Genomic DNA, 12,713 nt, shown 5'->3' with positions numbered 1-12,713 from the left:
GGCGAGTGCGGGCGGCCGCAGCCTCGGGCGCACCGAGACTTCTCAGGCGCCTGGGTCCACACCGCCGCCCCGGCAGGCGGACAGGGCAGACCCGTGCGAGGAGGGCCCCGCTCCGCCTCGCTTCCCCGCCCGCCCGGCACCCGCGGCAGGCAGGCGGGCAGGCGGGCAGGCGCAGGGAGGGAGGCGGCGAGGAGGCGGGCGGAGCAGAGGCCCCGGCGAAGCGCGCAGCGGCCCGCCCGCCAGCCGGTGGATGCGGCGCCCCGGGAGCCTGGAGGCAACTTTGCCGGGTGACGCGCCGGGAGGACTGCAGGGCCCGCGGCCGGAGACTCCTTGCCGCCTCTGAGTGAACCCGCTCCCCGCACCGCACCGCACCCGCGGCGAGGACCACTCTCCCTCTACCGCCGCCGCCGCCCGCGGCCCTTCCTGCCTCCGCTCGGGGCGGCGAGGGCGACGGGCTCAGGTGCGGGCGCGGGGCCCCTCCGCAGCGCCCGCCGCAGCGCCGCGCCAAGCCGCACCCGCACCCGCAGCCGCTCCTGCTCCGGAGCTCCGGCGCCTTCGCTTCCGTCTCGGTCAAGTTGAGTCCACCGGCTCCCGCGCCACCTCCCGCGCCCCGCCCCGCGGCCAAGCCGCCACCCTCGCCGCTTTCGCTTCACCGGAGCTGGGGCTGCGGGGCCCCGACGCGGAGAGGATGGGGAGTGGGCTGCGGAGGCCGGGGCGCCCCCAGACGCCCGCGCGGCACTGAACGGCCGGCCTGCGCGCTCCCGGGGTCCCCGCCACCCTCGGCGCCCCCTCTCGCTGCGCGGGCACCCCGCGGCCCGGCGGCCCCCTCCCCCTGCGAGCCGCAGCGGAGCTCCGGGCGGGCGGCGCGGGGCGGAGGCGGGGCGGGGCGGCGCAGGGAGCCCGGAGCCCGGCCCTGCGCTCTGCTCGGCTCGCTTCGAGGCGGGCGCCCTCGTCGCCAGCGGCGCACCATGGACGGGCTGCCCGCCCGGGCGCTGGGGGCCGCCTGCCTCCTGCTGCTGGCGGCCGGCTGGCTGCGGCCTGCGGCCTGGGGCTCGCCCACGCCCCCGCCGTCGCCCGCTGCACCGCCGCCCCCGCCGCCCGCAGCCCCCGGCGGCCCGCAGGACACCTGCACGTCGTGTGGCGGCTTCCGGCGGCCCGAGGAGCTGGGCCGGGTGGACGGCGACTTCCTGGAGGCGGTGAAGCGGCACATCTTGAGCCGCCTGCAGATGCGGGGCCGGCCCAACATCACGCACGCCGTGCCCAAGGCCGCCATGGTCACGGCCCTGCGCAAGCTGCACGCGGGCAAGGTGCGCGAGGACGGCCGCGTGGAGATCCCGCACCTTGACGGCCACGCCAGCCCGGGTGCCGACGGCCAGGAGCGCGTCTCCGAGATCATCAGCTTTGCAGAGACAGGTGGGTCGCCGCGCGCCCTTCCGCCTCTCCTCTCGCTCCCGAGGGCAGCCCCGACCCAGACCCGGACCGGGACCGGGCACGGAAAACTCCTTTCCGGCCGCCCCCCGCGCCCGCTCCCTCCCCGCAGCCCAGGACGCGAGCGCCCCGCTTCCCACCCGCGTTGTCCGGGTGCCTCTGGGCACGCGTCCCCCTCCGTGCAGGAGAGGGAGCTGGAGCAGGAGCGTGCGGCCCTGGCTTCGCGGGCACTCGCTTGGTGATTGCTTCATGTTTTTGTTTCCCACGATCCCAGTGATCCCAGTGTTGGTTTAGCAGTGTGAGTGTAGTTGTGTGTGTGTGCTTGTTGATATCCGTAGGCCGGAGGAGTGGTGTGTATGAGGTGTGTGTGTGGGGGGGGATGTGTGTGTGTGTGTGTCAAAGAGACATTGCGTGTTTTGAGTGTGTGTGTGTGTGTCTGAGTGTGTGACTGTGTGTGTATCAGTGTGTCTGTGAGTTTCTATGTGTGTGTGTGTCCATGTGAGTGTGTATCTGTGTGTGTGTCTGTGTGAGAGTGTATCTGTGTGTGTGTGTGAGTGAGTGAGTGTGTCTCTGTGTGAGTGTGAGTGTGAGTGTGCACCCGCCTGTGTGCCTGTGTGAGAGGCCCCTGGGGCCGCTTGCATCCCGGGCGGGTGGTTGGCGTGGGCTTGCCAGGATTGCTGAAGCCTCGCTAGGGAGAGCTAGGCAACCTCTCTTCCGATTGTGTGGGCACCGGAACGGGGCGGAAGGCAGCTTCTCAACAGGTCCCATGGTTTACGCTGGGAAGGAAGAACACGGCTCTGGGGGCAGCACAGGGCCTGGGCCAGCCTGGCAGCAGCTCCCCACAGCCCCCTCTTCCGAGGGAGAGCTGCAGAGTTCAGAGTTTAACAAAAGGTGGGAGTTTTGCTGGCAATTTCTCCCGCCCCTGGCTTGCAAATATCTGATCACTGTCTAAATTAATATAAAACTTGAGAGAGAAGGAAGGAAAACAACAACAACAACAACAAAACCTTTCTGAACTCTAAAAGAAGAGTGGGGTGGGGTGGTGGAGGGGATGTGCCCAGCACTGAAATGCAGCGAGGGCTTTCCATTCCGCTGTCCTTTTCAGGACTTGAATGAGCCAGACTGGCTTTTGTGCCTGCAGCTCAGCCCCATTTGTGCAAGGGGACTGCGAGAAGGTTGCTGAGGGAAAGCCCTCGCGTGGGTAGGGCAGGACAGAGAGTGGTCAGGGAGCCTGGGCTGTGTGTGTGGGAGCGGTTGTGTCCCGTTAGCAGAAGCCTCTCCCCCCCACCCCCTGGGCAGCAGACAGACGGTGCTGGTGCTGCTGCCACTGCCCAAGGATGAAAAGGGATGAAAAGTTTTGCATGGCCGGGTGTGGAGAAAAGCAGAGACAATCGGGCTGGTTTGTGCTCAGAAAGAAATGCATTGCCATTTTAGCTGTCCCACCGAGTCAGGGAAAGCTCCATATGCAATTATAGAGCCCGGATTAAAAGGTGCTTTGGGGCCCCCAGTGTAGAAATGTGATTCTGGAAGGTTGAGGAAGCTTTTTGGTCCTGATGGCACAAAATGACAGCAGGGGCTGTTATATTTCTGGTCCGTTTCACGGAGCCAGCTCTTTTGACTTATAAATAACAGATTCAGGTCACAGGCAGCTCGTCCAAGACCAGCTTTTAAGGCTGCACTTTTCCCCCAATTTCAAAGTCAGATGTCAGCATTATTAGAGGAACCAGTAGAGGCCTGAGGAGGGGGTTGGGGGCGCCATGGTAGGAGGCTTAATAAAGCCAGCCATGGCCACACAGTTGCCTTGTTTTTTTCTTCCTACACATTAGAAAAAAAAAGTGGAGATTGTTGGGGGGGGGGGGTCACTGAAATGTAGGATGAGGGTGAACCGTCTCATAGTGCCAGCCCTGCAGCCTCTCTTCTGGGGTAGCTAAGTTATTGAGATAGTGCACAAGCCTGTTCCTCCTCTGCTCTTGGAGACCTGGTGTGTGGGGTCTTGTGGGAGACAGTGGACCTCAAGTGTGCAGATGGGGTGTCCTGCCCCTCTGGAGCTCTTCCTGGGGCAGGAAGGCTGTGCTGTGCCACCTGGGAAACACACACACACACACACACACACACACACACACACACGCCTGTGTCAGAAATCTGAGCAGAGCTTCTTGTTTGCAGTGGAGGTTCCACTGGGGTTGGATCAGATCGTGCTTAGGTAAACACTGGAAAGAGGCTGTAGGTGGCTCAGCTTGATTTTGCAATACCTAAAGTTAACCAGAAAAAAAAAAAAAGCTAAACTGTAGTGCAAGAACCCACCCCCAAGTCCTCTCCTGTGCGATACTGGTTTTGTTTTTCAGATTTTACTGATACCCATAACAACTTGTTAAGATCTTGGCCTGCTGACAAGTTCCTCTGTTGAGCTTTGAGGCCTGACAGCCTGTTTCCAGGGAGCCCTGGCCAGGGAGAGGTGAGGCAGGATTTTCATAGGCCTGGACCCTCCAGTTGCAACCTGGTCTGGGTGTCTCAATGGGAAATGATTTCCTTCACCTCCTCTCCCAGGTTACCTATTGTGAGAAGCCCTGGCCCCAGGAATGGCCTTTATTTTTGGTCAGTAACATCTTCCAGCTGCGTGGCAAGCCCACATTCCAGGGGTGTCCTGGTGCACAGTGTCTTTCCCCCCATTGCTTCATGTTCTCCCTGGATTAACTCGGTCTGTTCTCCCACTTCTCTGCAGATGGCCTCACCTCCTCTCGGGTCCGCCTGTACTTCTTTATCTCCAACGAAGGCAACCAGAACCTGTTTGTGGTGCAGGCCAGCCTTTGGCTGTACCTGAAGTTGTTGCCCTATGTCCTTGAGAAGGGCACTCGGCGTAAGGTGCGGGTCAAAGTGTACTTCCAGGAGCAGGGCCACAGCGAGCGGTGGAAGGTAGTGGAGAAAAAGGTGGACCTCAAGCGCAGCGGCTGGCACACCTTCCCGCTGACTGAGGCCATCCAGTCCCTGTTTGAGCGGGGCGAGCGGCGGCTCAACCTGGATGTGCAGTGCGACGGCTGCCCGGACCTGGCCGTAGTGCCTGTGTTCGTGGACCCCGGTGAGGAGTCCCACCGGCCCTTTGTGGTGGTGCAGGCGCGGCTGGGAGACAGCAGGCACCGCATCCGGAAGCGGGGCCTGGAGTGCGATGGCCGGACCAACCTGTGTTGCAGGCAACAGTTCTTCATTGACTTCCGCCTCATCGGCTGGAATGACTGGATCATCGCGCCCACCGGCTACTACGGGAACTACTGCGAGGGCAGCTGCCCAGCCTACCTGGCTGGGGTCCCGGGCTCCGCCTCCTCCTTCCACACAGCCGTGGTCAATCAGTACCGCATGAGGGGCCTGAACCCTGGCACGGTGAACTCCTGCTGCATCCCCACTAAACTCAGCACCATGTCCATGCTCTACTTCGATGACGAGTACAACATTGTCAAGCGGGACGTGCCCAACATGATCGTGGAGGAGTGTGGCTGTGCCTGACAGTAATGGGGCTGAGGAGGCGGCAGTGGGGTGCCAGGACCCTCCTGGAAGGGCTTCTCCCAGCCCCCCGCCCCCCCAGGACGAGGACGGCGATTAGAGCGGGAGGAGATGTGGTGGGCTGAGTGGTTGTGCTCTGGGGCTGCCTGGAAGGTGTCAGGGTGAGGAATGAACTCTTTTCCTGCTATTTCATCCAGAAATCAGTCAAAAAAAGAAAAGACAGGAAAGAAAAAAAAAGCAAGAACCCTCGAATGACATGAGATACTTTAAAATGCACACGTAGACACGCACAGCCAGACGCATCCTGCCACCCACACAGAGCCTCCAGGATACCAGCGAATGGATGCAGTGACAAATAGCAGCTTCGCTCCAAATGCCTGTCAGTGGGGAGAGGACGGGGTGAGCAGCCACCCCCCCCCCAGCCAGCTGGCCTGGCCACTCTGAATCGCGCCTTCTGAGCACACATAAAAGCACAAAGACAGACAGACACACACACATGCACACAAAGCATGTGAGCCACGGTGGGGTGGGTAGGCAGAGCGCTGCGTGTCCCCTTTGGCTTGTGCAAGGTCTGCAGGGCCCCAGCATCTCCTGGCTCTGGGGTGAGCCCGGACCCCTGCTGGAGACCCCCTTCCTGCTGCAGCACCAGGGGAGCCCACTCTCCCCTGCACCCCTGTGGAGAGTAAGAGGCCCCAAGAGGACGTGAGCCGAGGATGTAGCCTGACAGCACAGTGGCCATACCCATTTGACTGTGGCTGGGGCCCTTGGCTTGACTTCTAAGCCTGTTGGCTTTTGGGGTGGGGCGGGGGGCGAAGCAGAGAAGGGTCTTTATTTGATGCTTTAACTCACTACTAGCAGGTGACAAGTCATCTGTTCTGGTTGTATCATCGAAAAGGGACTTTCTCATCAGGTATGGTGATGGATGACTTTTAAGTTAAAAAAATCAGAATTGGTCTACAATAGCCTGCCCTCCACTGGGCTCTTCCTTTAGGATTGGTTGGGGAGGATGAACAGTGCTCTCTCCTAACTAGCCCTTCCTCTCCTATCCCCAAGGCAAGTTTATGAGCCCAGAGAGGGAGATGGAGGCCTGGAGACATTCTGGTGATGTGGGGAGTGGGAGTACAGGTGCTCTCTTGGCTGAGATGAGGAAGGGGAGCAGTTTAACTGGTCTTGAAGAGGTGGGGAAAGCTTACAGCTGCTTTGTAGACCATGCCCATGTGGACCGGGGGCATTGTGGCATCATGGCATCAAGGACGTGGCCCCTGCCCGCCTGCCCGCCTGCCCCTCCCAACACTTGCAGGCCTGCCTGAACGCACACGATTTAGCACTTGCCCATCTGCGTGTGGCCAGAAGTGGCCCTCGGCAGAGCACTGAACTCGCTCACCCCCCCCAACTGTCCAAGTGCCACATGAACTATGCAATTTAAAGGGTTGACCCACACTAGATGAAAACTGGACTCGTACGACTCTTTTATATTTTTTATACTTGAAATGAAATCCTTTGCTTCTTTTTTAAGCGAATGATTGCTTTTAATGTTTGCACTGATTTAGTTGCATGATTAGTCAGAAACTGCCATTTGAAAAAAGAAGTTATTTTTATAGCAGCAAAAAAATACAGTTAAATGTATTATACATAATTTTGGAACCAAAGAGGCCAACAGATCAGTTTTAATTTTTCTTAGATGGTGAGGCCATCTTCTGTGAGGTAGTCATTCTCTGAACAATCCCTTGAGTGGCCTGCCAATGTTTCAGGGTATAAGTGGATTTTGTTTATTCAGTTTGATGTGTCTTTTCTACCCTTATGCAGCCAGGAGGTAGAATAAAAATGAGAATGGTAGAATGCAGGTGTGTATCCTTAAACCCCGTCTTCTTGTTTATTTAATAAAGCTCCCCTTAGGTTCTGTTTCATAATAATTTAAAACCAAACACTTTCCCCCCATAGAATTGCTGTTAAAGTATTCTCCATTTGTGTACAGTTTAAGAAAATAAAAGACTGAGTATCACAGGCTTCCTGTCTTGTGTGATGTGTGGTGTGGTGGGACCTGTGTTAGAAGTGCTCGCTGGGGCTGGGAAGGCAAGCCAGGTGCCCAGCTTGGGTGCCAGTTCCCTTCGATGACCATTCCTGCATCTCTCTGAGTCCTTGCCACAAGCAGGATATCAAGGAGTCTAGAGGGAAAAAATGACAGGAGATCAAAATGAAGGGTGATGAGCACAGTCATGAATTGTACATTTACCCTTCTCCTCCTTGGGCTAGTTACATTTCCCAGGGCCGCATCTATTACAATGTGAAAAATGCCAGGGTCATCCGTTCCCAGCCCCAGATGGCGATGTGGACTGGGGGAGCCTGGAGCTTCACCATGCATGCCTCATTTTATTCCTGTGACTGTCGCCCAGAGGAGGCTCACTCTCTGGGAACAGAAGGATCAACAGAAATAAGGGTAAAAGTCCTCCTTGTCCTTTTCCTGGTGGCAGTGGCCGACTGTCCTTATGACCTGAAATAGTGACCAAGCCCTGCTGCCACTGGCTCTGGGCTACATCTTTGCAAGCAGTGTTTTTGTCTACATTCCCTAGAGCTTAGAAAATGATCTTCAGGCCTTGCTGGAGGTTCTACATCCAGGACACGGAGCCTGGGTATTTGAGCCCAGTTGCTTCTGTTGGTCCACCTGCTACCCTATGGAGACTCTAACTGAACTGCCAGGGGGCTTGCCGCTTGGTTTTGGAATCACACACAGTCTTCACAGAACATCTCAGGACATCTGTGAGCAGATGGGACCTTCCAAACCTCTAGCTACAGTGAGGGGACAGTAGAGAAACTGAGGGAGGGGGTGTTTGTGGAGTCACACAGCCAGCTGGTGACAGGACACTGCCTCTGGCCTCTGTCTTTGCCACTTCTTGCCACTTCAGAAGGAGAGCTTCTGTTCTGCTGGGCTTCCTCCATTCTGAAGGGCCAGTTTGTAATCTGCAAAGCCTTCAGATGGTATTAAAATGTACGGGGGCCAAGAAGCAACTCCTAAATGGACTTGGCCTGGGCAGGTCAGGGTGTAGGCCACAGGCCAGCAGCCCCTGCTCTATAGTGGGCCAGGTCTCAGCCCAGCCTCCTCCCACCCGCATGCAGAGATCTTTGTGGTCAACTCCCAGGAGGGGCAACCTGAAACTCAGTGGATGTCCTTGCTCTCTGGGCCTGCCTGGGAATCTCAAAGTACCCCCAGGAAGGGCCAGGGCCCCAAGCACCAGTGGGGAGGTGTGGTTCTGAGTGGCAGTCTGTTGCCCTGCTCTGGCATGTGGCCCTATGGAGTCTGGCCCCCCTGGGGTGTTGATGACTGGTGGTCACTCCTCTGGACAGGTACGCTGGGTCAGGCCTGTGTCTGCAGCTCCCAGGCCTCTCATGTGGGGCCATGCATGTTCCTACTTATGCCATTGCAAGGGCTCCCCCATTTCCTCTTCCCTCAGCCCTTCCACTTTGTGCCGTCTCATTCTCCCCCTTGATGGCTCCAGAGTGCCTGGCCTGGGTGTGTGTGTGTGGTCCCCTTTACCAGGAGACACCCCTGGAGCCCAGGCCCAGGAAATAGGTTCACCATATGTCCATAGCTCCAGTGCCTCCGACACAAACTCCTCCCCTTGTTTTAAGGCCCTGAGTTACCTTGGTTCTTCCCTGCCTCCTCCTGGGACTGGGGGATCAGCTGGCAGAGCCAGAGCCAGAGGTGGTCACCCAAGCCAGACCTGAGTGTCCATTCTCCCCACCTCAGCCACTCTGAAGATCTTGTGCATGGATTCATGGTCAATGGACCTTCAGACAAGCTCTAAGTGCCCAGTGACTCTGTGAGTCCAGCACTGGTGGCTGGGGGTGGGTGGGGGAGACTGTGAGTTGACATTGCCGTGCCTACCTGCCCTCTCTTCTGGAGACGAATGGAGAGTCTGGTGTGTGTGTGGGGGGGGGGTGGGGTTGGGTATCCTGTATCTGCTTCCTCGACCTTTGGACATGGGGGTACACCGTGGGCCTTCTGCCACAGGCCAGGAGGTGGGGATGGATCTGAGACGAGTCTGATGTGTCAGGTCATGTGCCAGGGGCACCTTCACAGCCCACAGCTGCTGCCTCTTTTTTTAAAAAAAATATATTTTTGTGTTTTTCTTACTGGCTATAGACAGAAACTGAGAGGGAGAGGGTGAGATAGAGAGGGAGGGAGACAGAGACACCTGCAGGCCTGCTTCACCATGTGTGAAGCTTCCCCCTGCAGGTGGGGATCAGGGACTTGAACCTGTATCCTTGTGCATTGTAGTGTGCAGCCCACAGCTTCTCAGGCAGCTCCCCACCTCTGATCGGACCCCTCACAGGCTTAAAACTCAAGCAGTTGTGTGAAGTGTGCCTGCAGGGCCCTATCCTCAACCCCCCTGGGGAAGAACTCCCTGAAGGGTTGGCAGGCAGGATCTGAAGGAGGTCAAACCATGGATGCTGCTGTGGGCTGCAGAAAATACCTTTGCAGGCCAGGAGGAGAAACCAAGCACCATTCCTTGGGGCTGAGGTCCCGGGTGCAGCCCAGCCCAGATAAGGGACTTCCAATGGCATGCTGGGGGGTGGGGGGCAAATGACAAATTCCTGAGGACTTCAGACTTGATAGGAGGAGCTGGGCTGGCAAGGAAGCTGGGGGCCTGGGTTGCGTAGGGACTATGGGAAGCAGGCCTCAGCATGCAGTGTGCTTGGTGGTGGTGGTGCGGGCATGGGTGGCTGCTGGTGGGTAAGCCTTTATGACATGCTGTGTTTCTGCTGTAGGTTGTGTGTGTGTGTGTGTGTGTGTGTGTGTGTGTGTTGGGCTGTGCAGGGTACAAGTCCGAGGCTGGGGCTATTTGTGCTTGGCTGGGTATGTGGCCGGCTGACTCTGAGGTTGTGGGGGTGAGTGTGTTGGTTTGGAGACTGTCTGTGGGTGCCACTGTTTGACGTGGTGTCGTGGCCTGCTGGGTAGTGTGAAGACTTGCCGTGGGGAGGGGCTGGGCCGTGGTGCACTCCGTTAAGTGTACATAGTACTAAAGCACAAAGACCTGCACAAGGATCTGGGTTCGAGACCCTGACTTCCCACATGCAGGGAGGACACTTCACAAGTGATGAAGCAGGTCTGTAGGCGTCTCTCTTTCTCTCTCCCTCTCTATCACCTTCTCCCCTCTCAATTTCTCTCTGTCCTATCCAATAAAATGAAAGAAGAAAAAAGGGCACCAGGAACAGTGGGTTCATAGTGGCAGTGACATCCCTAGAGGCAAAGGTGGGGGAGGGGAGAGAAAGAGAAAGACGACTTGCCGTGGGCCTCTCTGCCACATCAAGAGGTGACATTCTGGTCAGACGTGACTTGTGTGACCCAGATGTTTGCATTTTTTTTTCCCCACCAGGGTTATTGCCAGGGCTCACAGCCTGCACAGCTCCACCACTCCTGGAAGCTATCCCTTTTTTCTTCTTTCATCCTTCTTCCTTTCTTTTTCATAGATGGTGACAGAGAGAAAGAGACAGAAAGGAGAGACACTTACACCACTGCTCCACCACTCAAGGCACTTCCTCCACCCTGTAGGCGGGGACTGGGTAGTTGGAACCCAGGTCTTTGCACACAGTAATGTGTGTAGTCTACTGGGTGCACCACCACCTGGCCTGTTGCTGGGGACTCTGGCCTCCTGCTGAGCAGGTGTCTGGGCTGGGAGATACAGGATGAGAGTCCCCAGGGGTGGCCTGTGTCCTCCTCCTTGCCCTTGTCTGTGGCCTCTGTGCTTGCTCTGAAAGTGTTGTCACCCTTCTGTGGCCATTCACTGTCAGAGAGCCACCGTGGAATCCCTGCAGTTGGAGTCCTCAGGCCAGTTCAGTCACTCAGCAGACACCCCCTGGCCGCCTGTGCTGGCCCAGGTGGGGTGAAAGGAGAATGGGGATCCCCAGTACAACGTAGCAGATGAAAGGGATGAAATATGAGGGATGCAGAGCTGGGGTTTGCCCTCCACTCCCCACTGTCTCTAAGGTCACCCAGCCACTCACTCACAGCCATGGCAGGAGGGGCAGGGGCTGCACTGGGGGGTTTGCCTGGAGGAGAGGAGAGGAGAGGCTAGTGTCTTCTGGATTCCATTCCCCCACTTCTGTCTGCAATACCAGTGGCGTTTCTGCACTACGCGCTTGCTTTCTCAGGCTGCAGGGGCGGCTCTCTGTGTACCCTCCTACTTCCTCCCTGGGCAGGTGGGTGAGATGGGGAAGCCAGATCATGTCTCTGGGGCCCATGATGGTGGAGACAGCCTGGACTGTTTCACTGACAACAGGCACTCAGGCTTGGGACCAGCCTGTTTGGCTTTGCTGCCCCAGCCTGACCTCCTCACTCATTTTCTTCATCTGTAAAATGGGACAATGCTGTGTGTGTGTGTGTGGTGGGTTTATTGAGAAGTAAGCTGTTCTGTGTTCTGTTCAAGCCAGATTCTGGTGTGACCTTGCTCTCACTGACTCGCAGCACGTTTCTCTGTGTCCGGAGCCGCACCCTTCCTTCCAGAAGCCTCCCTGGAGCACACCTCTTTCCTGTTCAGTTATTCATTCACCCAGTGAGTATTCAGAGAGGCATGGTCATGCCGACCACGGCGATGGTGTCATCAAACATCTAGGAGGAATTTGTTGCTGTCAGAGCTGGCGTTTCACAACATGACCTGCTTCATCATTATGGTCTCCTTGTGCAGCAGCTGTGCCCGTTTTACTGATTGGGGAAGAAGTTGAGGCCCAGACAGGTTGAGGGACTTGATTGAGGTCTTCCAGGAAGTCCAGGCCCAGAGCTAGACAGAGCTTCCTGCCCCTTCAATGTTCAGAGCAGACCACAGGGTCCTGGAGCCCTGGGGGAAATACAGGAGGAGCTGCTGTATTTCAGGGGCCTGGCTGCTGATTGGGAAGTGCTTGAGGTACACCTTGGAGAGGCCCTTCAGAAACCCATCAGGGGTTCACGAGGTAGCTCCTTTGGTAGACTGTACACATTACAATGCGTGAGGATCTAGGTTCGAGGCCCCAGCCACCAACCACATAGGGGCCCTGGGCAAAAGGAGAATCTTCACAAGTGGCACAGGTGTGTGTGTGTGCTGTGGTGTCTCTCCTTTCTGTCTCTCTCCCCCTCTATCTGGATGAAAGAAAAAAGAGTCTGTTGGGAAGGGTGGAATCACACTGATGTGAAGTTCCCGTTTTGGGGGTATGGTGGGGAGAGCCCCTCAGCTATCTCATCCCTTACCCCCCGGCCCTCTCCTGTCCTATTCTCCAAAGAGAACTCCAGAAGTCCCACCTTAGGGTGCATGCCCACTGGTGAGGACTGCTACTGGGGAGCAGGAATAGAGCCCCCTCCCCCTGAGAATCTGGTGGGCATCAGGGCCCATGGGTATTGAGAAAATGCAGCCTGTCCACAACCAAGAAGCCAAGAAACTACAGCACTAAAGCATCTCCCAGAGCAGTGAAGGTCAGCCTTGAACCTGGGTCGTGTGCATGGCAGAGTAGATGCCTTCCCAGCTGAGCTATCTTGCCGGCCCTGTACAGTTCTGTTAGCACATCTTTGCGGGCCCTATTACTCTGCTGTTTGCAGCATTCCTGGCCCCATGGCTGGGAGAAAAGTCTGATGACTCTTGGCCTATCAGGATCCCCCCCCACACACACACACATGGAGCTCATACACCCCCTTTTAGTTATCAGCTCACCTACAGTGCCCACCAGCCACTGTCCCACGTCCAAGGCTCCCCAGTGCCCTTGCCCAGCCAGAATCCCTCTCCGTCAGCCCTCCCCCACCCCGGACTCACAGGGGGCCTTTCCCA

At 57.3% G+C, this 12,713-nt stretch overlaps 1 protein-coding gene across 1 annotated transcript; it reads left to right on the top strand.

Moving 5' to 3' along the window:
• The first annotated feature begins 352 nt into the window (after positions 1–352).
• Positions 353–6,930, top strand: INHBB (inhibin subunit beta B). Its single transcript, XM_007524773.3, has 2 exons — positions 353–1,413; positions 4,151–6,930. The coding sequence occupies exons 1-2, from the start codon at positions 969–971 to the stop codon at positions 4,924–4,926; spliced, it is 1,221 nt and encodes a 406-aa protein (XP_007524835.2). The 5' UTR covers positions 353–968; the 3' UTR covers positions 4,927–6,930.
• Positions 6,931–12,713: the final 5,783 nt, after the last annotated feature.

This window comes from Erinaceus europaeus, chromosome 18 (genome assembly GCF_950295315.1).
Source record: "Erinaceus europaeus chromosome 18, mEriEur2.1, whole genome shotgun sequence".
Taxonomy (NCBI): domain Eukaryota; kingdom Metazoa; phylum Chordata; class Mammalia; order Eulipotyphla; family Erinaceidae; genus Erinaceus; species Erinaceus europaeus.
Note: the sequence above shows the minus strand (reverse complement) of the source record. Positions and strands in the feature narration are given on the sequence as shown.

What these genes read in the sequence shown, in the direction of transcription:
- INHBB (XM_007524773.3), top strand. Translation starts at nt 969, where the DNA reads ATGGACGGGCTGCCCGCCCGGGCGCTGGGGGCCGCCTGCCTCCTGCTG. An exon ending in CATCAGCTTTGCAGAGACAG is followed by an intron (nt 1,414 to 4,150) that starts GTGGGTCGCCGC and finishes ACTTCTCTGCAG; the next exon opens with ATGGCCTCACCTCCTCTCGG.